Raw genomic sequence first — 26,433 nt, forward strand, 5'->3', positions numbered from 1 at the left:
GATTTCAGATAGCTCTGACTTTAAGAGAAAATCTTTAAATCACAGCAAAATTATCTGAAGAATTATTAAAAACTGAAATTCTCAGGTTCCCACCTCAGACTTCCCAATCCTTTGTTGCAAGCTGAACCACACCTTGATTCTTTTCTTTAGTTGCCTAAATTTTACTAGTGTATCTATTTCTTTTAAATATTCAATATAATAGATATAGCTCAGTGGCATATAGTGGGATATAGCTCAGTGGCATAAGGGCCTGCCTGGCAAGTGCAAGGTCCTGAGTTTGATTCCAGGTACCAAAAAAAAAATAAAATAAAATAATAATTCAATATGATATATACTTAATAGTAAGGAGTCGCTGGCCTCAGTTTCGGTTTTAGCTTTCGAGTCTAAAACCATGAGTTCATAGATATCCCTAAATCCTTTCCATTCCACTGAAACTTCAGCCATCGGGAAGGCTTGAGTGATCCCATATCTTGCTAGAACTCATGAGACACTCCAGGACTCACCATACATATGAGCTTCAGATCACTGTTTCTCAAACTTCAGTGAGCACACATATCACCTGATTGTACTTTTAAAATGCAGGTGCTGACTTTGTAGATGTGGAGTTGAGCCCAAGAATCTGCATTCTTAAAAAACTAACATGTAGACTAGCAGTCTAGAGTTGCACCTTGAAGAGCAAGGATTTAAACTCTAAGATTTAGAGGGACAAAGCCACACCAAGCTGTTGCCAGAGTTAGGATAATGGAGGAGGCTTTGCTCTTGACTTCAAGATGCCAGAAAGCGTTTGGAGACACAGAGCCCAGAGGAGAATTAGCCCTACAGACTTCTACTCAATACTTTTCTGTGGTAGAAGTTTCCTAAAACCCTGTTTGGATTTAATTTTCCAGGGAACCTTAACTGTCTTTTAAATTCTGCAGCTCTTCCATGATCAGGGCTGACCACCTCCTTGCAAAGTAATCTAAACTCTTTTTCCATTTGTGGAAAAGGCAAGGGAATAGAGGGTACTGGGCCCCAGGGCCTCAGGTCAGTGGGAACGTCCCCTACCTGCTCAGGAGTCTGTCTCAATCCAAAGCCTGAAAATCTTGTTCTTTTCTTTTCCAAAAGTACCAGAATAGGAGTTTTCCTCTGTGGCCCTGAAGCCTTGGCTGACACTCTCAATAAACAGAGCATCTCCAACTCCGACTCTGGCCCTCGGGGAGTACATTTCATTTTCAACAAGGAAAACTTCTAACTCATCTCTCCCACAAGGAAACACTGGATGATGCTACCAAGTGCCCAAATATGACTGGCTGATAAAAAGAAAAAAGAAAGGAAAAGAAAAAAAAGGAGGAAAAGAAACTATACTGTAACATTTCTCTTGAAAGATGGTTTGCAAATGATGTTTATATGGGGCTTTATGTTTTTCAGAGCACTTCTACAAGCATTATTTCAGTTTTCATCTCTGTGGTGCCAGGGAAAAGTAGCACAAGGATTTCTGGGGTCATTTTTTAGGACAAGACAATGGTGGCTTTGGGGCTGGGGATTTAGCTCAGCGGCAAAAGCGCCTGCCTGGCAAGTGCAAGGTCGTGAGTTCGGTTCCCGGTACCGGAGAAAAACAAAACAAAAAAACAAAACAAAACAAAAAGACAATGGTGGCTTCAAGTGCTCAAAAAAGCTTTAGAGTCGTCCTTAGACTATGAAGCTGAGACCAGATCTTGGCCACCTGAATACAGGCTTGGTATTCCTTCCACAGCAATCTATTCTGAAAATCAGCTTTCACATTCCCCAAAAGATGTAAACCGAAAAGTAGCTACTCATTTTCCGCTTTGTGTCATCTTGGTTATTGTTATATTGAGGGAGATTTTCCAGATAGGAGCTAATACAGGCTGAAGGTGATTTAACACTTACTAGGGTCAGCACTGACACCTCAGCACATGCAGCTTGCCAGCACAGCAGCCTGACAGGATCAGAGAGTCTTTCTACCAAAAAATATTACCCTGATTGAGCTTATTTAGTATTGAACGTTTACCATGGTACTTGGCACAGAGCTGATAGTCAAAGACAATTTGTTGAATGAATGAATGAATGAAAAAATTCAAAGCCAAACAAGGTCAGAATAGAACTAATTTAAAACATTATACAGAATTATCTGAGGAAGTGACTTCTCTTACTGTTACAGAGCAAAGAATCCTTACTCTCGCGAGGGGAGAGAATAGGCTAAGAGTATCAACCAGTATGATGGCCTACAGGGTTTCTCACGTTCTTATTTGAGGCATGGAGGAATGAGGGATTAAGGTAGGAAACTAATCCCCTGCCATACATCTGGCTGACTCCTCTAGTCCTGCTCCCCAATCTGTGAAAGAAAGTACGCTGGTTTACTGCCAGAAAGTCTCCTCCACCCGGTCCTTGCAAATTTGGAACTTCAGAGTTATGACAAGTATGTTTCTGATAATGCACATCTGGCTTATATAGAGCCCATCCCTTGTTTTCTATAAATACAAAAGTGAATCTTAATGTGTGACTAACGGTTTATTTTTATTATTATGTTATCGTCACCATGGCCATCATCTTCCTGAAATATACATCCTGGAAACTGAAATCCTCAGTTAACTGTGTCGATATTGAATTTACACCCCGTAGAATGTTATGGATATCCCTGAGTACCAGACAGGTCTAAATCAGTTAGTGTGGCCAGAAGCAGTTCTTTTTTTCTTCTTTTTCCTTTTTTAAATAACTACTCCCATTTCTGGGAACTAAAAACCAGCTTTATCTGCCCCACCCCCCAGGGCCCACAGACACTACTCAGCTTTGGTAATGAGGAAGAAAGACAGCAGGCAGAAAAGCAGAAGATTTATCAAGGAAAGGGAAGGAAGGAGAGGAAGAAACCAGGCGGAGAGGGAGAGAACGCACACCACAGAAGGGAAAGGTTGGGGGTTGTCTCACATTGGTTATTTCCTCTCCCAGACTTCTTAGTTTTGTATGTAATGGAGGTAGCTGAAGAAGGAGTCCACAGATTTATCATATTTTGATTACATATAGTATTGAGTCTTTTATATTCTGGTCACAAATTTTGGCTCTAAAATGGGCATATTCAGGGGACCAGCATAAACTGAGAACTCGGTCGTTTCTTGCAGTTCTATTGTTCCTTTGATTTCCCAGGACCCTCAAAGCACTGAGGATCAGCTCTCACAAATAAAACCCTCCAGGGTGTGTCAATGTCACCTCTCAGAAATGTGCGGGAAAGTTACCACTTGAATGTTGCTCCAGCATTGTATACATTTGACAGCAAAGCAGCTGCCAACACAGCTGGTCATGAGATGAAAAAATCTGTCAAAAAGCGCTTGTCCTTACGCGAGCTTCCTTCTTTGTTTTCCCCATTTTCTAGCCACCAGTGATCAGCCGTTGCCAGCACAGCTTTTTTAGAGTTTCGTATTTAGCATTTAGGAAACAGGTACTTTAGGAAAGAGTAATGAAGCATTTCTTTGAAATCTCAAGGCTACTAAGGCTTTTCTTAGTTTCCCTGCTTTTGCAATATTGTGTTTATAAAATTTAAATACTTGCAGACTTTGAATGCGCATAGTTTATGGGGGGGGGCCTCTGGGAGGTAATTCCTAGTAAGAACTTTTAAAATTGCATTTAAACATTAAAAGAAATGGGCACTCACAATGTCTGCGTGTTATTGTTTTTGGTACTAATGGGTGAATTCAGCTAGCAAAGATTTTCCTTTGCCCTACTAGGGATGGAATTCCCTGTTCTGTAGATGACAACGCTGCACGGTTTCTAGACTGGGAAGGGAAAACAGGGGACTAAATTCTGTGCCAGCGCCTTAATGATCCTCATAGCACTGGAATAAGGGAGTATCACTTCATGCCATGCATAAAACTTTGAACACATGGAAGGCCCAGTATGACTGCTTTTTCCATTTCCACTGATCTTTCATGTTCTAACTTCATAATTAAATCAGGTCAGATAATGAGCATGTGTTCTCATAGTTCTATACTGGCTGTTGTTCTAAAACAGTCAGCCAACTGGGTACTGTGATGCAGGTCTGTAATCCCAGCACTCAGGAGGCTGAGGCAGGAGGATCTCTGTGAGTTTGAAGCCACTCTGGGTTACAAAGTGAGACCCTGTCTCAAAATAAAATAAAAATAAAATAAAATAAAATAAAATAAGTCAGCCAGTTATCTAGGAATTTCCTAATCATTATCTAGGAAATGCATAAGGCTATGGATACATGCTCTTGTGAAAGTCAACATGTCCTGCCAAGAAGGGAAAGGATATTACCGAAGACAAATGACAGTAATGAAGATAGCAAACATTTAGTGGACACCCAACCACTATGCTAAACATTGCACATACACTTCCTGAAGTTAATCCCTCAGCAGTACTGCAAATGTAGCCACTTGATCAAATTTTGTTAATAAGAAAACATGAGTCTGAGAGAAGATAAATAATAAGCAGAGATCCAACAACTAGTGGCGACTATGTGAACATTGACTCTAAATTTTTTCTAACAACATCCACGTTCTTTATACTGGCATATTAGACAGGGTATAGGTAAGCACAAATATTCTCAGTTTTATGCTAGGTACAAATTAGCCACTAAAAGCATCTAGGTAATAGCGGTGGCATAAATCAAGTTCTGGATATCTTACTTTTCAAACACTAAATGTCCTGAGTCATGCTAATTTTGACTTTTAAGATAAACCTGACAAGTAATGGGATTATTGTGTTTGGAGAAAAGAAAGCTCCAGTGACTCAAATGAAATTTCATACTTACATATATCTATATAATTTATCAGCCATCGGACTGGGGATATAGCTCAGTGGCACAAGTGCCTACATGGCAAGCGCAAGGTCCTGAGTTCGATTGCCGGTGCCAAAAAAAAAAAAAATTTATTAGCCATCTCTGTTGTTCAGAAAATAGCTAGTTACTGTTTTCATTTTGTGTGTCTGGGTGTATGTACATGTATGATAAAACTTATAAAGAAGAAGCCAAATTATAAGAGGACAGAATTTCTCAACTATAAATGTTTTTGAGCAAAATTCAAACTGTTGACAGAGGCTGGGAAGTCTGATCACTACAGACTTCTAAAATGTGAAAAGATCTATTAATCAGCCTGAAATTCTTTCAAATTTATTTTATGGTGGCTGTTGGAGAATGACACAGCCTAAGCAACTGAATATTCCAGGTAATAGTTATAATCAATAGATTGACAGTTTTGAAAGAATTATGATACTTTATAAGAAGAAATTAAATACATAATTACACTGCTCTGTGGATAAAAGAAAGTATTTGGAAAGACAGTACAGTACATAAGCAGAAACAACCGTGAGATCAAATTGTACAGAGATCGTGCTTGTCTGTCTTTAGAAAAAAGCCCAACATATTATATTCTGAAACTCTACCCTTCAGAGGAGACTGCTACAAAGACAGAAAACCTGATTTATATAAAAATGTCAAATTCAAAATGTCTTCATAAACCTTAAAATTATACTAGAATATCAAGCAATCACAAGTTTACTATTACCTTAGATCACTTGATTGCTGAATATTGCTTATTCTTTCAGTTATGCAATTGCCAGTTACATCATATTAAAAATCACTATCCCAGCCATGCTCACAGAAAAAGCTAGACATTATTTTTTTTGAATCAAATGGGGATACGTCAGGGTCTATGAAATTAATCACTTTTGTTCATCCACAGAGATATTAAAGCAAATCTCAAATATCCTTGAGTTGTTTGATAAGAAAAAAATGCTATCTGATTACATCCCAGGAGGGGGTGAATGTGTCTTTATTAGCTGAAAGCCACCAAGGCATCTTATTGGCATGGTAGTTAATCCAGATCTTGTTAAAGAAGGTCAGCAGAGCTACATGATCATTGTTTTGCAGTTGGGAGGTCTTCATCATTCGTCCACAGGCTAACACGTCACACTTAGACATCTGCACTGCCAACTACCTGCTGAGATTATTATCACATGCTCTATTCTGCGGGGACCGATGTGCCTGTGGCTATTCTGAGATCAAAAGTAACAGCAAGTCTAACCATGTCCAACCTACAAAGGTAGTCCGCTGTAAGATAGTCTTAAGTATGTGATTTTTTTCGATGTTTCTTTATAGAGCATAATCAGCAAAACTTCACAATCCATTGGCTATAAATGAAAAATATATTTTGAAAAATCTGCTTTAAAATACTGTGCATTGAAGTGTGAGGAGGTGGTAATAGAAAGAGAAGTGAAACAAATCGATGGCATCAGCATTAATTAGAGAAAAAGAAAACAAGCTGGGCAATACTACAATGAAGAGAGTACTTTTCCTGACTTTTTAGAAAAGTAAAAGATACTTAGATTGCAGATTGCAACAAACTTTTTACCTCTTTATATTCTCTGTAATGTGACTTTCATTTCCTCCCATCAAGGGGAGGAATCTATTGAAACATCATTCTACAAATATTGAGTTGGGTTGTGCATGCTGGTACACGTCTGTTAATCCCACAGCTCGGGAGGCTGAGGCAGGAAGATCACCAGGAGTGAGAGGCCACTCTGGCTACACAGTGAGTTCAAGACTGGCTTGAGCTACATAGTGAGACCCTGTCTCAAAAAAAAAAAAAAACAAAAAAAAAAATTAAGTTGGAATGTTACACTAGGACATTAGATCCAAAGAGAAAAAAACACTAATCCTAGTATACAACTCATATCAATCTGAAAAATATAAAATGATAAGATAAATGTTAATTAGTTTTCTAATTTTAGAATTAATTAGTAGAAACTGGGCATGGTGGTACACACCTGTAATCCCAGCATTCTGGGAAGCTGAGGCAGGAGGACTGTAAGTTTGAGCTCAGCCTGGACAATTTAGCAAGATTGTGTCTCAAAATAAACAATAAAATGAGCTGGGGATGTAGCTCAGTGCAGGGCCTCGAGTTTACTTCCCACTGCCAGAAAAAAATAGACATAATTAAGAGACAAATCACAGAAGACATAGCTAGGGTTAAAAGTAAATTGTAAGTTTTCAACCATAACAATATGCAATTAAAGCACAATAGAACAAGTGGAACATCCACAAGACTTGAAAGAGAAAAAGGATATGTCATCTGTGTGTATAGATATGAAGTAAGCCCTACTTCCAGAATCAATTTCTGTTCTAATAAGGCTTAGGTTGTGCCGCAACAACAAAAAACTCCAAAATCTCAGTGGTTTAAAACCAACAACAGTTAGTTACTGGCTTACATGATTATTGCATATGAGCTACGGTCAAAGAGTTTATTCAACATTTTTCTCCCTGATGGATCCAGCCTAAGGCAGGCTCCTTCACTTTGCTTCTACTGTGTGCTAAGAACTTTCTGTGCTTTATCTCATTTAACTTTCAGAAGAGTTGCGTCCCCTATTTCTCAGAAGAGAAAATTGAAACCGAGATCAATTAAGCAATTTCTCCAATATCATGCATCTAGGAAACAAAATGTTGGGATTTGAGTGTGGACAGTGTTTCCCCTTTTCAAAAACTACCGATGGAAGAGAATGCAAATTTAAAACCTAGAATTTTAATTACTGACAGTTACATAAAAAGTATAATTAGATCAGGATATTAAATAAGCGGTAAAAATTGGGTGAGAATAACATGCGTCTATTTTAGTAAATCTACTTACTCAACAAAATGAGTAAAGCATAATCCATAACTACAGTGCAGTGTGAATTCTAGATCAAGGGCCTTTGTGTGCCTTGAAACACATAGGATTGTCTGTGTGGATGGGATGTCAGGGTTTATTAATGGTCATGAAGGGGCAGAGTTGCTTGAAGCCCTGGGTGCTATGTAAAGAGATGAGATGGATCCTCAACCCCAAGCTGCACTTGAGGTGGAGAAGCACCCCTCTAAATAGAGGAAGCTGGTTTGCTCTCACAGACTTACTCCAGGAGCTTCACAGGAAGTGGTAGAGAGGAGACTTTTGAATGCAGCCTTGAGTGGTTTGTTCTGTCTCCTGATATGGGTGGACCAAGAGTTCAGTTGTCTGTTATATAGTGGGGCGCTGAGAAACGGGGAACTGAAGATAGAACATAGAGAAACATTTATGTTTTGAGGTCAGATAGAACTGTCCTTAACACTTGGAAGTATCTGACATGGCAGAAAAGCCCACCAATGATAGTAAGTTTGGGAGGCACGTAGCAACTGTTGCCGCAGATACAGCCAGAAGAGATATCAGCTGCCTCATTAGTGTATCACACATTGACCCATCTTTGCTACTTGCAAAACTTCACTTGCCTTTAGACCCACTCTCCACACTCTTTTTTAATTTTCTGTTCATTTCACTGCCTGTCCCACATTCTTTGCCATCCCCCAAATAGAAGCTCCATTTTATTAGGCCCAAACCCTAGCATCTCCCTGACTCTTCCTTCTTGTATATACCACATGAAGTTCATTATCAAACCCTACCTTCGAAACATTTCCAGAATCTAATTATTTGTCTTCTCACAGTATCCTAGGTGACCAAGTCACTTGTCTACACCAAACCACCAACGCAGCATCGTCTCGAGAGATGGTCCTATACCATGAGATCCCTTGTTGCCTATTTGGTCATATTTCCCATCACTTTCTCCCTTTTGCACTGAGCTCCAGTGACACCAGCCACTGTAATGTCTCTCAGACATTGTGAGATTGGTCCCAACTGAAGATCTTTGCATTGTGCTCCTCTTGTCTGGAATGCCGTTCTCCCACGTCTCTGTGTGTGCTGTTCCCTCACCTCTTTCAGGCTGCACCTGACATAGTACCTTTATGAGAGCGGTCTTTCTGATAGTTCCATCTAAAACGGCAACCTTCCCAATACTCCTTCTTTTACTCCCTGCCCTCCTGATACAGAGGAAAGTATAACTCCCAACCCGATAGATGAAAATATGTGCAGTTTGTGTCCTTTGAAATCAAAGAATAAATTCCAAAGAACAAAGGAAGGTAAGAGTATGAAAGGTTTATTGGGGAATAGGAATGGCTCCTGAGAGAGGAGCTGAGGGTCTCAGAAGTGGGATGCTACAAGGCCCTTTGTCAGGGGTAATTTATACAGCAAAGTCACAATGTAAGCAGAACATGGATCAAACCACCATCAACCTAAAGAATTACAAGTATAGCTGCTTAGCTGATATTGGTCCAATAGGGAAGCAGGTCACATAGCTAGGGTACATAGGAAGGACAAAGGCATTTTGGGGAAAGGATGGGTCCAGATGCTCTGAGTACCCACCTGGTTGACTGATGTCTATCTGGACTTTATTGCACCAGGTGATGCTAATTTTAATTCCAGCTTACTGCTTATCCCTTAGGGAGGCTTGTAGGCTTGGCCATCGCATCTTTATCTTGAAGCCTGGCCTTTTTTCTGATGCACCTCCACCACAATTATGAGGCATTTATTGTTTCTACCGGCCTCCTTGAAATCGTAGTCTCTCTCTGACTGTGTATTCATTTTGATCTAACTTAGCTACCTATAATTCCCCTCTCATTCAATATATCTTACTTGTTATTTCTCTATAACATTATTGCCACCTGAACACATTTTTTATCACCTGCTTCTCCACTGGAATGTAAGCTCCATAAGGGAAAGGCTTTATTCTTTGTTTTCCCAAAGCTTGACGTAATGTCCGATACTAGTGAATGTAAATATTTACAGCATGAATTACTGACCTCACTCTGTGTTACATGTGGGGAAAGACCAAGCAAGGAGAATGTATCTTCAAAGGTTGGGCAACAGAGGCCTTGGAAGGGCCACTGCGGAATACAAATGAGACACAGTTTAGAGACCTTGAAAAACAAGAGGTGTAAGAATTCTGGTGATTTCTCTGAGGAAGAATTGTTACAAACCAGAGACTGCCACTGTTTTTCCCACTTATACTCAAGGGCCTGTGCTTCCTGTGTGATGAGCTTAAAGGTTGACATATTCCAACCATTTCAACAAAAGGATATGTTTTGTAGGAAAAGCTAGAGCTCTCTGACAATTTATTATGGGTAAGGAGCGGAAGTGAGCAAAGAGCCATCATTTTGTATCTCACAGAGAACACAAACTTCAAAACTTACCCTTCCGTGCACAAACAATGGCATCCTTCTGTCCCCTGGTGGCAACACTGCTGAATTGCATGGGGAGACACATTGCCTGAAAATGAGAAATCAACACAAACAAAAGAAAGCAAAGTAAAATCTTTCAAAGCCCGGTTCAACACAAGGTGTGTGGATTTTCTTGGGATCAAGCTCTCCCAAAGTTTAACCTCCACAAAACCAGATCTTGCTCCCTTACTTGTGTGAGTTCTGTATCAGAAGGCCCAGTTCAAAAATTATCCTGGCAATTACGTTTGGCTATAAAACACCACCCTCAGTTTAGGCCCCAGGCAACCTCTCCTTATAATCGTCTGTCCAGTGTGCTTATGGAAAGGATTTATGTTGTAGCGGGGAGGTTGGCACAGGCAACCTCGAAGTCCTCATCAACTCTGTTGATGTTGAGACTTTCTCCCCTAACCCACTTCAGTTCTATGAACCCTGGCATTGCCGAGTTTCTCTATCCATACTTTCCCTTGCTGCAGGCACCCACATCCTCCTTTTATGCTTCGCTGTGCACTCTCACTTCTGCCTAAATACATTTCACTTCTGAGTGTATGGCTGGAAATCTTATCCCTCTAGTGTGTCCTAATCACAGGTGACTCCTCAAAAGAATGGCTTTCTACTCGAACACGTGTACACACTACCGAAGGACAGTGTTCAAAGTAGGGAGATCCGTTCTTCCCCAGCTTGCTCTCACATTATCATTCAGTACATCAAGAATGCAGCCTGGACATTTTCGCTTCAGCTAGCACCGCAGGTCTCCCCACTGTGGGTGGTCTGCAGATTACATCTGGGAAGCACTGGCTGAAGTATTGGCATAGCAGAAGAGAATTCTGAAGTCTGCTTTTCTGCTTTTGCACTACCCTGATCCTCCAAAAGAAGAGTCGGGAAAGTTGCAGTGGTCATATATACAGCTTGATTTGTTCATAAGATGTGTCTGTACACTGATGTGGAGAAGAATATGATCTCAGCTGGCCTAAGCTGCTGATAGCTTGTTCTCGCTCTCTGGATTCAGGATCATGGCCAGCTTTGACCAAGCTTCCTGCTTGAAACTGCTTTCTTGCTTAGTGCCAGTATTTCTTCATTTCTGTCGTGTTAGGAATCAAACTCAAGGCCTTACTCATACTAGGTAAGCAACTCACTGCTGAGTTACATGCCTAGAGCTGCTGCCATCCTTAGGCACCATCCCACTTTAATTCTGTGAAGTCCCATAACACATGTCATCAGGAGAGAAGTACTAGTGAAGAGCCTGAACAGATGCAAGGGATTAGTTTAGTATCAGATCATCCATTACATATAAGACATATATTTACATATGTGTAACAGATATCTAAACATTAGAGCCTTGATTTGAAGTTTTTCTCCACATATTAAAGTTAAAAGAGGTTAATCTGTCCCCTTAATTTCATTAAATGCAGCTTAGAAAGCTGAAGTGATTACATGAAGACCACATAGCCAACTGGAGACTGAGTAAGGTTGAAAACAGAGGCTTCTTGCTCTCTGCCAAGCACTGCTGCTGCCCGCAAGAAGGCAAAGCCAAGAACATTAATGCCTTTAGTCTAGGTGAACACTGGTCTCTGTGACTTTGGATACTTGCACACTCTGACTCAACAAATGAGAAACTAAACCCTATGATACTCTTAGTTTAGCTCTCTGCTGCAAGTTCTATGCAGTATGCACGTTAAGGAGTGCACACACACACACACACACACACACACACACACACGCACATGGACAGATATGATATCCCAAGCATGTCGATAAAATTTACGCCAGATGGGTATGATTTTTGTGCTTTTGGGGGTGGGGGTGGGGTCTATGCTATGATTCACCATGAATTCCATTTTAGACCGATAATCTGAAGGGCTGGCACAGGATCTCTTCAGCCACATTTAGGCTGACAACTTGCTATATTGAAGCATCTTAATTATGTTATGTCGTAGCAAGACAGATTATTTTTACATTACAGAAAAACAATGAAAATATAATATGTAAATATACTGTATAACCCAATAATTCAGGTTCTAAAGTGTTTTGGAAACACGTTGTGTACATGGACATCAAGAGGTCTGAACAAAGATTTTCATAGCAGAATTGTTTGTAAGAGTAGGACATGAGAAACTATGAAGACGCTGTGGTGTGTCCACAGCATACACCACAGCATCTAAACTCAGCGAGGTCACTCTATATACAGTGACATGAAAAAAATTCCTAAGGTATATTGCTGTATAAAATGAGCAACCTGTAGAATCATATATATTATATAATAGCAAAAAATACATTCACATGTTTATATAAATGCAAAACAAGAGCCTGGAATCATGTACATCAAAATGACACCAATTTTTATTTCTTGGTAGTGGATAGAGAGGTAAAAGTCCAAAGACAAAATGTAAGGCAAGGTGGGTGTGGTGGTGCACGCCTGTAATCCCAGCACTCGGGAGGCTGAGACAGAAGGATCACCAAAAGTTTGAGGCCAGCCTGGGCTACATATTCAGTTCAAGGTCAGCCTGTGCTACATAGCAAGACCCTATCTCAAAAAACAAAGCAAAACAAAAATATGGCAGGAAAGGGTCTTGTTAAATTTTTATTACATTCTAATACTCTACATGAAAATATATTCATGTATTGTGTAACTTTCATTGTTTTAAAATTAATATACAATTATTTAACTATTCTAAACTATATAATACATGAAGGAAAAAGTGATACTTTTTCCCTTTCTCTCCTCCATAAGTTGATTTTTCTTTTCTTTTTTTGGTGGACATTTTCGTTGTTTTCGTTTTAAAATTTGCTATTAAAAACAATATTACAAAGGAAATGCTTGTTTGCTCTTCTCATTTTTTACTCATTTTGTTACTTAAGTAGTATAATCCAAAGAACTCTGGTATATGATATAAGTTCTTGGAAGTCTGACCATATGCTGCCAAACTGCCTCCAAAAAGAACATACTAATAAGTCACAGAACATTTTTTCTGCAGTGATGCCCAATCCACATTGGCACAGCTGCAACAATAGCAGCTGCAACCAGACACACTGATTGGGCCTTAAACGCAGACCATAGCTGACTTCATTTCCTACCCCTTGCCTAATAACCATTTGAGGAACAAATGCAAAGTCTGACTTGATTCACCAATTAATGAAGAGGGCTGAGTTGCAGCAGGAGGGATGGGTATATGCCTCGATCTACACCAAGTATGAAACCAAGACAAACTGGCTATCACCTACAGGCTATCTGTGACCCACAGACATGTTTCCTTTGGCCAGTACAACTCTGGATTATACTGATCAGCATTTAAAAAATCTGAGTCAGTGCCAAGTATAAAGGGAGAAGTGCTTAATTCCCATTTATGCGGTTTCCTTAAATGTAGTTCTCTTTGCACAGAACCAATTCACATAACATTCATGATACTTCTTCCCTCCCTCACGCACACCTTCTGTGGGAGATGGAGTGGTTTCCTCTTCTTTTCCTCTTTGTAGCTGGTTCCCAAAGAGACCTTATTCCTTGGCCATAAAAAGTCACGATTTTTCTCACAGTTTTAAATAAAATTATAAAGAACAGGCACCTAGTTTTACTTAAACTTTGCAATGTGATCCTAAACATTTTAAGATTACTTTTTAAATGTGATGATAAATGCAGGTGGTAAAAACACATTCAGTGACTCATAATTAGATAACACCCAACATGAGGAGAAGAGCAGAAAAGTGTTTTTTACTACAGAAAATATAATAAGATGCTGCCATCATTGAGGCAGAATACTAGCACTTTACTAACGTGAAATTATAGCTTTAAAAAATCTGAGTTACTATTTACATTTGAATACCCTAATTTTATATACTTAAGGTCCTTAATTAAAAGAAAAAACAGTAACAACTCAATTGCAATTGACAATTAGGACAAGATTCCTTGCCAAAAACATCATTAAAAGCTAATAAATAGTGACAGAGTATATTTCACAATGGTTTTTTAAATTCAAATTTTGTGTTAAAATCATAATGGGAAAATACAAGATATCAATCATGTTGCAATGGTGAACACTGGATTTGAGTTACTATTTTAATGATATTTATATGGGATAATATATTTATGTGATCCCATATTCACCCCCCACCCCGTTTAGAGTAAATGCAATACCATTTCTTTAGCTACTGAATGACCAGCCAGAAGCAAAAGTACAGCACAGAAAGATGATCTTTATTATGCTGTAACTAGAAACAGAGCAGAGAGCAAGCTTACGAGGTATAATTTGATGTTTTGAAACCAGGCTTCAACAACAGTAATCAAAAACAAGTCTTAATTGCACAGATATTTTGGTCACTATTATAATCTCCAGGGGCACAAAAGCCAGCAGCATAAGGTAATATAAAGGTAATGGCTAAAATTGTTAATGTATCCAAACACAGATCATTGTATTAAAGTCTCTCCTTTTATTTTCTTAACCTTCTTCTTAAAGTTGAAAAATTATTGTTACAATCACACACATAGCACTCCTATAAGAATACTGCCTTAATATTCTCAAGCTAACACTAAGCTTTTCTACAGAAAATTGAATGACTCAGGAGGCTGAGGCAGGTGGATTGCCATGGTTTTGAGGCCAGCCTGGGCTACATAGTGAGACCTTGCCTCAAAAAAAAAAAAAAAAATACAAGAATGAGTCATGATTCCAGTCTCTACTGTACTGTTAATGGTAATATGCAAGATTGATTTTGTTTTCAAGGTTAAATACCAGATTGACTTCGCTTTTGGTGGCCAGCTATGTACCCTAATCTTTAACTTTTATTTTCTTAATAAATTTAAAAATAGTTCTTAAGCCCTGAGATATTAGATAACTTGTTAATGATTGTATACTTATAATTTAGACTTTACTCCATTGAATTTACAGCCCCCTGAAGTTTTAAAAATTATTTACAAATGGCAATAACTAAAGCAATGATAAAATTTACTACTTGTATAGTTAAGACTACTAATAAGGCCTTTAACTAAGAGTTGCATATTTTACGCATTTTTAACTTGCTAAATACAACTCTTAAAATTATGTTTATAATTCTGTCACCAGAAAGTGCTCTTCATTTTGCTGACAATGTGGACAGTCAGTCTCTTCTCCTCTCTTATAAATGATCTCTTTTTTTCTTTCCCCAAACAAAAATGCTAGTTTTCCAGATGAACAGCTGCCAAAAGGAACTTGCATTTGAACAACACAATGCTAACTGTAATGCCTAACTGAGAAGTATGTTCACACAGGCATTCAATGTTTGTTCCACATGGATGAGTAGATTGTAAGGCAGTTGTCTGAATCATGTACTATTCATCATACGGTATAACTAATTTTGTTTAACTAGGAATTTCAGGTTATCAGATTTAATACAACCACTAGCATAAATCCAAGAAATTTAATTTTTTTTTTAATTTTTTTTTTCAGTTCTCAGAAAAAGTGAGCAAGTTAATCATAGTTCCTACTATAACATTAGTTACAGGAAAAAGAACAAAACTACTTTTCCCTAAATATTATACACAACTAAATAAGGGGAAAAATAAAACAAACAAAACTAAGCAGTGTTAGTTAATTCTTGTCATTGCTCCACATTTTTCCTTGTAGCTTTTTTGGTCACATATTTATCCATGGTAAGTTCTCTAGCTGAAAAATAATGCTATTTTCTGAATGGATTTTCCTATCTCCTTAGGTACTTAATAAGGTTCATGAAAAGCTGGTGTAAATATAAGATTATATTTCATATCATGCCATGTTTCTCCATTTATTTTTTTGCTAATATTAATTTTTTTATTTTAATGATGCCATATAGAATATCAGATAATCTGTTAATGTACTGTGAGATTATTTGCTTATAGTAGTCAGGTTTAGTTGATGGCTTTGAAGCATATTGTGCACTCGTCATCTAACATAGTAATAAGTAAGTATTACTCTTTTTGAAAAGGATACACTGACACATTCTTAAGTGAGCGGCTTTAGCCCAATATTTTTAGATGGTCACAGGACAATTGCAATGGCAAACACATTGACAATGCAGTTCATGGTTCGGTTCTCCCATCTTACAGTGCAGGTTCCTGGAAACACACAAGAAAAGAGCTTTCAAATATTAGTAAAATATCAAAATTACCAGGGCAGTGGGGATAGACATACATTTTTATACATTTTAAAATTATTTGTTTCATCAAACCTGTTATGCTTTCATATTTCATTTTCATACTTATAACTAGGTTTGAAAAGCAATCCTGTTGATAGAGCCTTACAGAATTTAATTAGAGCTAAATAAGCATTTGATACAAAGTATACTGACTTTGCTCGAAAAGTTTGATTTTGTGTGAATTAGTTTAAAGGTCTCTTACCATCAGATGTGGTGTCCCAAAAACATGAGCTGGCTGTGTGAAAGCCATATGCACTCCGCTGGACCACTGCACAGGTCACTACAAATAAAGTCACAGAATGAGGATACTTACAGACAAAGGGAAAGCCAAGACTGAACTGTTTGAATTCAGAGTTCTGAAAACTGACATTGTTGGGCATTGTGACATATCTCTGTAATCCCAGCATTCTGGGAGGCTGAGGCAGGAGGACTTCAAGTTTAAACCTAGCCTGGGCAATGCAGTGATTTAGTGAGACCCTGTCTCAGGTAAAGGGGAAGAGGGCACTGGGAATGTATCTCAGTGTGAAGGCCCTGGGTTCAATCACCAGTGATAAAAAATAATTTTTAAAAAGCTGAAAAATAGCCAGTGCACTGGAAAGACTCTCATCACAATTTTAAATGTACTGACTCAGGTCAGACCGTGGGTCACTGCTATAACCATTGGCAATTGTACTGCATGAAAATTCTGGGATAAACCGTATGCTTTGATGTGGGCAGAAATGAGACACAGAAATGCAGGAAATATTTCACTTTACAACTGAGTGTGACACATCACAGCCCTACAGAGAGGCATGAGATTACTGAAAGGAAGATAGAGGAGATCTCAGTGGAAAGAAAATTGGTGCAAATACAAAAAGTGTTGCTACCCAGGGCAAGGAGTTCAAGCTGCTTTTGAGTATGAAAAACCTTCTTTTAGGTATTATTATATACTATCTTTAAAGGAATAATCAAAAGCCCTTCACATCCTATTAATATCCACTTTCAGTGCCTATTATTTATTTATGTTCTCAAAATTCAGAGAAAATCATTAGGACCAAGGTGGGTGAACCAGGGAGGAAGGACACTGACGCTTACCAATGTATTTGTAAGCTTTCCCCAGCTTAACCAAATGTGCGAGCGACTGCTCCACTATGCTTGCAGTCCACTGGTTGATGTTGTTCTGGTTGTAATCCTCACCTCCTAACACCCCATCCACACACTATAAGGGCAGAGGAAAGCTAAATTAGCCGAGACAAATGAGTTTTACATAAATGGCAATAAAAATTTATTCAAAGCATAAAATACATAAACACCACAATAAAGCATCTTAGAAAATATGTGCCTGGAGGTATTTATTTCATGCTATCTCTGGTTGCTCAAGAGTTTTCAAAGCATTTCCACACACATCACCTCACTCTGTGAAATACTATGGATCACAGAAAGATAAATATACCAAGGCTGTTGTGGTGAAGCACTTAATCTAGCAGGGACCATAATAAGACAGTCTCTAATATCTACAACATAAAAAGGACTAATCATAGATGGTAAGTTATAAAATGACTACAGCAGAGGAGGGGCTTAAAAGAGTGATATTAATTGGTTAAGGAGTAGCTTTGAAACAGCTGGGATTTAAACTAGGGCTAGAAACAAGGGATGAGACTAATTAAAAAGATATTTCTTGTGTATAATAATTATTATTTTCATTCATACTATGTAATTGCTTAGCTATAAACAACTAGCATAATTGCCAATGAAAGCAGATAAAGATGCTTTGGAAAGGGCAAATCTAATGCCCCACAGTGCTCACTCGCATTCACTCCTGACACCTGATCAAGTACACTGGCTTTAGAATTATAATCCTAGGTTTTAAGGCTAGCTCTGCACCTAGTCACTATGTGACCTTTAGCAAGCGACTTACATCTTCAAACCTCTATTTTCTGAATCCTTAAAGGAAGGATAAGGGCATCTTCTTATCAGGTTGTGGAGAGGGTAACATGAGAGAATGAATACCAAGTGCTCAAACACAGTCACTGGCACAAATAAATTATTATTATCATATTGCTGGTGCTTTTATATTCAAGTGATAGAACCTGGAAAATAAAGCGTTCATTCACTTTGAGAATACAGTTTAACACACACATGCACAAGCCCATACATGCATGTACATGTGTGCTTTGATTTTGAGATTATAATAAAGACTCATAAAGATGTTAATATAGAATATTTAGCTGAATAATATGAAATCTTGACTAATAATAAAAGGTAAAGGGGCTGGGGATTTAGCTCAGCGGCAAAAGCGCCTGCCTGGCAAGCGCAAGGTCGTGAGTTCGGTTCCCGGTACCGGAGAAAAACCAAAAAAAAAATAAAATAAAATAAAATAAAATAAAATAAAAGGTAAAAAAAGAAATACTTCAGAGGGGTTGACAAAATTAATGTGACTCAAATTATTCTAGAAAGTTCAGTAACATGACAAATTAGGAAGGACAGGAGACTAAGGGTCAGGGGAATAGAGTTTTAATTCTAGTTCTATCACTACAAAGCGGATGACCTTGGGATTAATGTTTTGCTCTTTTCAGATGGCCTTTCCTTAATGGGAAAGTAAGAGTGGCTGAGTTTTGCTTGTTTGTTTTTGTTTTTTTACCAGGCTGTCTAATAGGACTATTCCAAATTCTGCTCTAAAAAATCAAAAACACTATGAGGATGTGGCTTCCAATGTCAATAGCCCTATTAATTAATATTAACTAATATTTGGTCTAACTACCAGAACCCAAGATGCCCACTAGACAATGAAATCCTTAAACAGCTCTACATTCCCAAAGCAAAAATCAGCAGGATACATAGCAAGTACCTAATAGATGTTTGGTGTTGATGCAGTATTGCTTTGATATGCTCCCTGGCATCCAAAATCCACTTTAGATTAAGTTCCAAGTTAATTTGATCTGTAAGCCACTTTTTCTTTGAGGATATTTTGAAAGGAAGAAATCTTCCTACTACCAATAAAGAAAATGTATGTATATTACTTATTAATGAGTGAGTCTAAAATTCAGCAGAAAAATACATTAGCATGGAGGTACAGAACAATGAATTAAAGGAAAAAAATAAGATGAGCAAGAGATATGGAAAACAGAAATAACTACAGATAATGACGTAACTGCCTAGGAAGTGCTGAGATGATTTATCATAGTGCTCACTCTCAAAATGTTTCTATAACAGAAAAAAGTTGGCTCACAAGAAAAAAGGAGGGAGTAAGAGCAGAGACATGTAGCTCAAAGTAACCTGTAGTAAGTCAGAGATTTCTTTCAAATCCTATGTTTCATATAAAAAATTCAAATGAATCTTGCTTTTGACACTTAATGTGTCAGTTTGTATCAAAAATGTTTTCAGTTATTTATATTGCTTAATTCTTTCTTGCAAGTACAACTTAAAATTCATGCTCTAAAATGTATATAGGGCTGGAGATTCAGCTCAGTGGTGCAGCACCTGCCTGCTAAGTGTGAGCTCCTTAGTTCAGTTCCTGGTTACCTCCCAACAAAAAATGTAAATAGTAGCGTCTAGCACTACCTAGCCACTGCCATGTATGTGCGTCCCAGTTTAAGTAGCATAGTTCTTTTAATTCAGTAAAACATCAGATTAACATATACCAAAGTATGCCTACTCATCCTTCGCTTCCCCTTCCCCAATCCCATTCACCAGAAGAAAACACTTTCAGTGTACAGCTGTGTATTTTTCTAGGAATTATGTATCTCCAAATAACATTTATATCAATATTTATTGATTTATGAGTTATAGACAACATCCACAGAATGTGTGCTATGACAGATGACAATTCATTTTCCTCAGGCTACCTGCCTTCTTCCTCCCATCTCTCTCTCTCTCTCTCTGAAAATAGTGAATTCACTATTTTTAATTCGATACAGAATGACATTATTAGGAACATGATTCTTTTCCACTCCTGACAGCTCCTTCCTGTAGATTTTTCCTTAATATCCCTGGCCTTGTATCCCAAAAGTTATTCCTTCCCATGGAGATGGAGTGAGGTATCTGTTTTTTTTTTTTTTTTTTTCCGGTACCGGGAACCAAACTCATGACCTTGCGCTTGCCAGGCAGGCACTGTGCCGCTGAGCTAAATCCCCAGCCCCTGAGTGAGGTATCTGGTTGCTGGGTGCCGATTGCTGTTGGATTTACAGGTTTGGACAAACATCTTGGATTTGGATTTTTGTTTCTCCTGTCCTCTCTACCAAGATGAATGAAAGGCATCAGTCTGGGTGTTTCTCTTTGCTAACTAAAGTTTTCCCTTGGATATCTCTTCCAAGGTCTAAACTAAGCAGGAGTAATAAAACACCCTACAGTCATCTATCTAGATTTTATCCATAACAGGGGTGTTTTTTTTTCTGATGACAATTTTGTCTTTTTACCTGGTTCAGCACTTGAGTAAGGAAGAAGGTACTAATTAAAGAGACCCCTCCAAAGTCCCAGTATGGTTTCTTTTATGTTCCATTGAGCAAGAATAATTTCTGTTGACTATTTTGAAAAATGAGATTATCACTCTTGTCCTTCCCATTAACCTCTACTTCCAAATTTTCCTCATTTGTGCATCCACATTGTTTTAATAATTATTATACAATTAATTATTATTATATAAGTAAATGTTTTGGACTATATGGTGCTAGTACATGATTTTGGCCTATTAAAATATGGCAGGATTTTCAGATGCCTGTATAGCACTCTCAGACACTTAGTTGTTCCTAGGTGTACCAGCCAGACCTGTCTGAGCTCTTTGTGAGCAGGTGCCTCAAGAGCAATCAGGCAGGTGAGGCACTACCTCAGGATGCACTGACAATGAGAACAATGCGGATCCAGCCCAGACTTAGCCCAGTCAGGGCCTGCTAGGAAACAGGCCCCAACAGCCATACAAGACTGCCTTCTGGACTGGCTCAGTTTTTTTCTAGGACTTGGCAGAGTTAGAGATGACTAAGTACTACTAAAATGTTCATAATTACCTTTCCCACAGTGTAATCTATACTGGTATCACTAGAATTACTAAAGTTCTTCTGACAGAACCGATTCCCAAGGAGAATTTCCTTCCTATCTGCTTAACCAAGGACCAGATTTCATGTTTCTGAGTTCTCTTAAGATTTTAGTTTGCCATAACATCAGTGCCTAAAAGATGTGAAGTGATGGATTTCTTCCTGTTATATTGGGTTAAAACACCAATATACTGGCCAAAGGCAGACATTCTTAGGGTCTTGTACTATTCGATATAATAATGTACATATATATCATACATGAACTTTATATTATAAAAAGTACATATATATGCATACACATATACATATACGCCTTTATAGAATCACAATTAAAATAATGGTCTACTGGAATAAAAATTATTTTATTCAAAAGACAGGATATCAATTTTAGAAAACAGAAAAACTATTTTCTAGACTAAAATGGTTCTTAAGCATCTCTTTCACAGTAAGTTTCAAGATGTTCAACAATATGTTAAAAAACAGAAACAGCAATTGTTTTAAATCTTACAGTTTTAGCATTAAGGTTTCTACCATTTAGTGACAATCAAAATATAGATTTTTTAAAAATTGCTATCAATGCAGTAAGCTTCAAAGTGAATATGTCTAACTCACCTCTTTGACGATATTGTGGGCTTCATCAGCATTGAAGCCAACCTAAATGGTAAACAAGATAAAACTGCTTTCAGCACAGGCTTTTCAGTTTGTATATATGACAAGGCTCAGAATACCTGCAACTGTCCTAGACAGGTGTTAGTGACTGGAGACCATAGTAATAGGATGATAACAAACATCAGCTCTATTCTGCTCCAAACTCTGAAAAGTACAAAATGCTTTCCCCACCTCTCTCTCTGGCGATCCTAGTTCATTAGGTCTGGGAAGAGCCTGGGCAGCTACAATCCTTTGTACAAGTGCCTTGTACTAGTGATTCTGAGGACAATCCTGGATTGAGATCCACCACATTGTAAAGTTTATGAACTATAAAGGGAGTGGTTGTAAAGACTTACATGTTATTATTATACTGAAAATGGTTTCAGTTAAGTGAGAAAATAAAGTGACCCATAAGAAGAGAATGCTTCATTGGTTATTTTCAATTTTGTTTTTTAACTTAGGCAAAAATGTGGCTTTCTTGAATTAAACATTATTACAATACTTGATCATGCAGTATTAAGATCACTTTAATACTATAAATTGGTCCCCAAAGTTAAGTCTTTTCTTTGGAGTATCTTGGTAGGATCCTGAAATAACAGCAACTGTCGATGACAATCAAGTGTCCTAGACTACAGAACTAGGTTATGTGATAAGACTGAAATCTAAACCAAGACACTTCAGGTAACGCAAGAGTCATTTGCATGGAGGCATTTTTAGGTGCTTACATCATCAGCAATTTGGTAAAAAAAATTTAAAAACTATACAATTTAAAATTCCACTGGTAAATTCTGAAATTATAATTTTGAGTATAGATGTAAAATTTTTATAATTCATTTGATTACTCTCCAATTTTCCAAAACCAAAGAACAAAACATTACTTCTTAGGAGTATTATGAAAAGAGCATTACTAAGTAGTAAGAGTAATACTATTAAATATTTAGAAGTATTATGAAGTTTCACATTTTAGCCCTATTAAAGATTGTTTTACCTTAAAATCATGTCCTTATCTGCTGTCAGATTTGGTCTAGGAATCAAAAGATACTCACTTCAATTTGGAGAGTCACCTAATAATCTACCTGCACACTCTGCTACATCGCCAGCCTTTTTTTTTTTTTTTTAAATTTTGAGGCAGGGTGTCAGTATGTCGCTAAATTTCCCAGGCTGGAATCAAACTAGTGATCCTCCTGATTCAGCCTCCCAGAGTGCTGGTATAATAAGTATGCTACACCACTCCTAGCTTCAAATTCTTATTTTCTAAAATTAGAATACCATTGACCTGTAAATATGTATGCTACCTGCGACAAAGAAACCCCTTCCAAGGACCTAATGCATCGTTTTATGCTGCATCTCCGTTACAGAATTACTTTTCTTTTCCTGCATCATTCGCCAGTGGTTATCGTGGGACACAAAATGCCTTTGTCTATCGTGCCCTTGCAAGCTGTCACAAGTTATGCTCTGATTCGGCAGGCCCCACCCTCCAAGTAGCTACAGTCAAGCAAGAGCTGTTGCAGCTTAATCAGAGGCCTGGATTCAAAAGGAGCACCTGTCATTTCGAACAGTTTTCACTTGGGGCACTTCAGTCGCCATGAAGTCACAGTTCCCATTAATAATAGATAACAACTGGCATCATGAGATTTTGGTGAGGCTTAGGAACCTGAGTCAGCAAGCAAAGGCCCCTAATCTGCAAAGTACCTCCTTCCAACCCCTCCTCCAGACCCACAGGAGCGAGTTCCCCGGAGCAGGTGCGGCTGAGCCACCAGGGCCCCAAGCCTCTGGGCTCAGACACCTGCTTCTGAGGACTCCGAAGGGCGGAGGAGGCAGAGAGAAGATTGGTTTTCAAGGCCAGCTTGGCAGACGGGTGGGGCCCGGTAGTCCTCGGCCACATTTTCACCATCTTTGCCGCGATCCCCAAACCCGACCTAGCGCTTCCGCAGCTGTCCCTTCAGCCAGCCCACCCTCAGGATCTCGGGGGCGGAGGGACGGCGAAGACCACAGGGGACGGCAGAGGCTGATCCCCGGCCCAGCCGAGAGGATCCGGGCTCAGAGGACGCCGCATCCCACCACTGCGGACTGCTCCGAGCTAGAAGACCACCCGACGGGGACCCCGCACCCAGGCGGGCGGGGCCGGGGGCGCCCCTCGGCGCCCGAGGGGCGGTACCTCGTCGCAGTGGCGGTGGTACTCCTCCATGCTGGCGCCGACTCTCACCGGGGGCGGAGCGAAGAGCAGGGCGAGCTCTGCGGCCGCGCACTGGCCTCCGGGGAGGCCCCGCCCCCGTCTATGGCCACTGGCTTGGCCCCTCGGGAGCCCGCCTGTTTGCCGTCCGGGTACCACCGACCTGGACACCTGGGGCGGGCGGGCCGGACTGGGCTGGCGGGAGGGGATTGGGGGGTGAGTCAGAGTCGTCCCAGGTGAGGGGAGGCTTCTGGGCAGGCCGTGCTCTTCAGACCAGGCCCTTTTGCCTTGTTGCTTATGTCCGCCCTTTCTGAAAATAAAGCATGCATGTTAAAGACCTAGGAATGGTGTCAGTGTGGATGAGATGGGGTGACCTAGTGTCAGTCTGTCTAGGCTCCACACATTGGCTTAGTGCTCGCTGCTGTGGTTATTTGAACATAATTTGCCCATTCATCATAATCCAGCAAATGTAGTTAATAAAATAGTGGACAAGCATGTTTCTTAGAAAAATTATCACCCCCACCCACAACTTTAGTTTTCCCATAACAAAACATAACCATATCTATTTCACTACAGGCTATGAGAATCAAATGAGATGCACAATGCCTAAAGTAAATGCTCCTGCGTCCCTCTCTGCCTCTAAGATTATGTATAAAGAAATATATGACTTATGAGGGAGAAGGCAGAATATACTAAATTAAATGGATAGGAACTTAAACGTTGGCAGATCAGTCATTTCCAACTTTTTTCATTTAAAGGCCCTTGTAGAAGTTAATACCTATATAGTAACTTCAGGTAAACTAGAGGGGTTTTGTGGGCATCCTTATGGGTTTTTTCCCAAAATATATTTTCTTCACATGATGTAACCTCAAGGGAAAAAAAAAAAGTAGAAAAGATGCTAAAAATAAATTTGCAAAAACTTCCAAATAAAATATGTTCAAATGTCTTAGACTCTTGGCCTTGCTTTCATGACTATAACATTTTATAACTCTATGTTTTAAAGAACTATGAGTAATTCCTGTTGTTTTTAATGATTATTTTCTACAAATCTTAATCAATCTTACTGATGAGGAATCGTCCTCACAGAAGTAGGTAATAAAACATATACACCCATATTATAAACCATTCCATTTATATTTCAAGGTTTCTTTATAATGGTGTAGGAAGTAATTAGGACCATCCCTTTCACTGACAATTATAAAGAATGGTCAATATATAATACGCAGTTGCTTAAGGGAATTGGAGCTTTGAGAATGTGAAGAAGAAGTATGCATATAAAACCTAGGATAAGAATGAAACCAAGAAGGCCGAGCATAGCATCTGTGACAATGTTTCACCTTGTGGTGAGAAGATACTGAACTTCTTGCTTATGAGCTAACAGGTAAGATAAATACATCCCATGACCTGCCAACAATGGGAATTCTGGTAAGCAATCATACTTGGAATTGAAATCCCAAAGATTAAGATCTAAGAGTAAAACACCAAAATTTTGCCTTGCAGGGATTAAGGTCAGTTTTAAACCACTTGAATCCCTGAAATTGAACTCCGAACTAATGCCTCTGGGCAACTTCCAGAAGCAAATGTAAATTCTCTCTTGAGTAAAATATTAACTTAGGGATAAGTTTAGATATATAAATTTCCACATACATTAATTTCACAAGAAAATTTAGCTAGGCAATTAAAGAAACAAAACAACATTATCATAACCAAAAAAATAAAGGATCTAGATGGTGGAGTTATCAGAGATAGAATTGAAATAAATATGCTTACTGTATCCAAGGAGATAGAATACAAGGTTGAGAATTTCATCCAAGTACTTACTGGTCACTATAAAAATATCCGGTGGAATTCCTTTTTTTAAACAGGGTTTCTCCACGTAGTTTAGGGTGTCCTTGAACTCATTCTAGCTCAGGTTGGCCTCAGACTCATAGCGATACTTCTGCCTCAGCCTCCCAAGTGCTGGGATTGCAGGCCTGCACCACCATGCCCAGTGAAATGAAATTTCTCGAAGTGTGATAATAACATAACAAAACAAAACGTTCCCAAACCTTAATGGATGGGTTTTATGGTGGAGATAGTGCTAAAGATTTAGTTAGTGAAGTTTAAAAAATTGGTCAGACTATTAAAAATAAATCACAGTGATATAAATAAATGTAAAATACAGAAGAAAGCATAAATATAAAAAGAATACCATGAGAAAATTTAACACACATAATTGGCTATCCAGCAGACAATATGTGAGCAATAGCTGGTAAAACTGATTAAAGAAATTTATTAATTACAGTCTTATGGGAAGCTGGCAGACCTTTCAAAATATAATATTCAAGAAGGATTAATTTACAATGACATATGTTATGAAAATACATTGCTATAAATCGTAAATAGCTCAGGAACCTGACATACTTTATACT

General features: G+C 38.6%; 2 protein-coding genes across 2 annotated transcripts in view; one reads left to right on the forward strand and one right to left on the reverse strand.

Moving 5' to 3' along the window:
- The window catches only part of LOC102012042 (cytochrome b-245 heavy chain), a 36,617-nt gene extending 32,972 nt beyond the window's left edge, over positions 1-3,645 (forward strand). The window contains exon 13 of the mRNA XM_005414451.2: positions 1,105-3,645. Coding sequence (XP_005414508.1) covers positions 1,105-1,231 — 127 coding nt within the window. The 3' untranslated portion in view covers positions 1,232-3,645. The remainder of the gene's footprint in view (positions 1-1,104) is intronic.
- Positions 3,646-14,225: 10,580 nt separating this feature from the next.
- On the reverse strand, positions 14,226-24,110 carry Dynlt3 (dynein, light chain, Tctex-type 3). Its single transcript, XM_005414452.2, has 5 exons — positions 24,008-24,110; positions 21,814-21,855; positions 17,270-17,393; positions 16,398-16,475; positions 14,226-16,115 (listed from the first exon to the last, which is right to left on the reverse strand). Exons 1-5 carry the CDS (start codon positions 24,035-24,037, stop codon positions 16,039-16,041), a joined length of 351 nt encoding a protein of 116 aa, XP_005414509.1. The 5' UTR covers positions 24,038-24,110; the 3' UTR covers positions 14,226-16,038.
- Positions 24,111-26,433: the final 2,323 nt, after the last annotated feature.

Source organism: Chinchilla lanigera, unplaced genomic scaffold (assembly GCF_000276665.1).
Source record: "Chinchilla lanigera isolate Chin_1 unplaced genomic scaffold, ChiLan1.0 scaffold00186, whole genome shotgun sequence".
In the NCBI taxonomy this organism is placed as follows: Eukaryota; Metazoa; Chordata; class Mammalia; order Rodentia; family Chinchillidae; genus Chinchilla; species Chinchilla lanigera.

Coding starts and splice junctions, on each gene's coding strand:
- Dynlt3 (XM_005414452.2), bottom strand. CDS start 24,037: ATGGAGGAGTACCACCGCCACTGCGACGAG. Junction 17,394..21,813: donor CCCACAATATCGTCAAAGAG/GTGAGTTAGACA, acceptor CTGCCCTTATAG/TGTGTGGATGGGGTGTTAGG. Junction 16,476..17,269: donor GAAAGCTTACAAATACATTG/GTAAGCGTCAGT, acceptor CTTTATTTGTAG/TGACCTGTGCAGTGGTCCAG.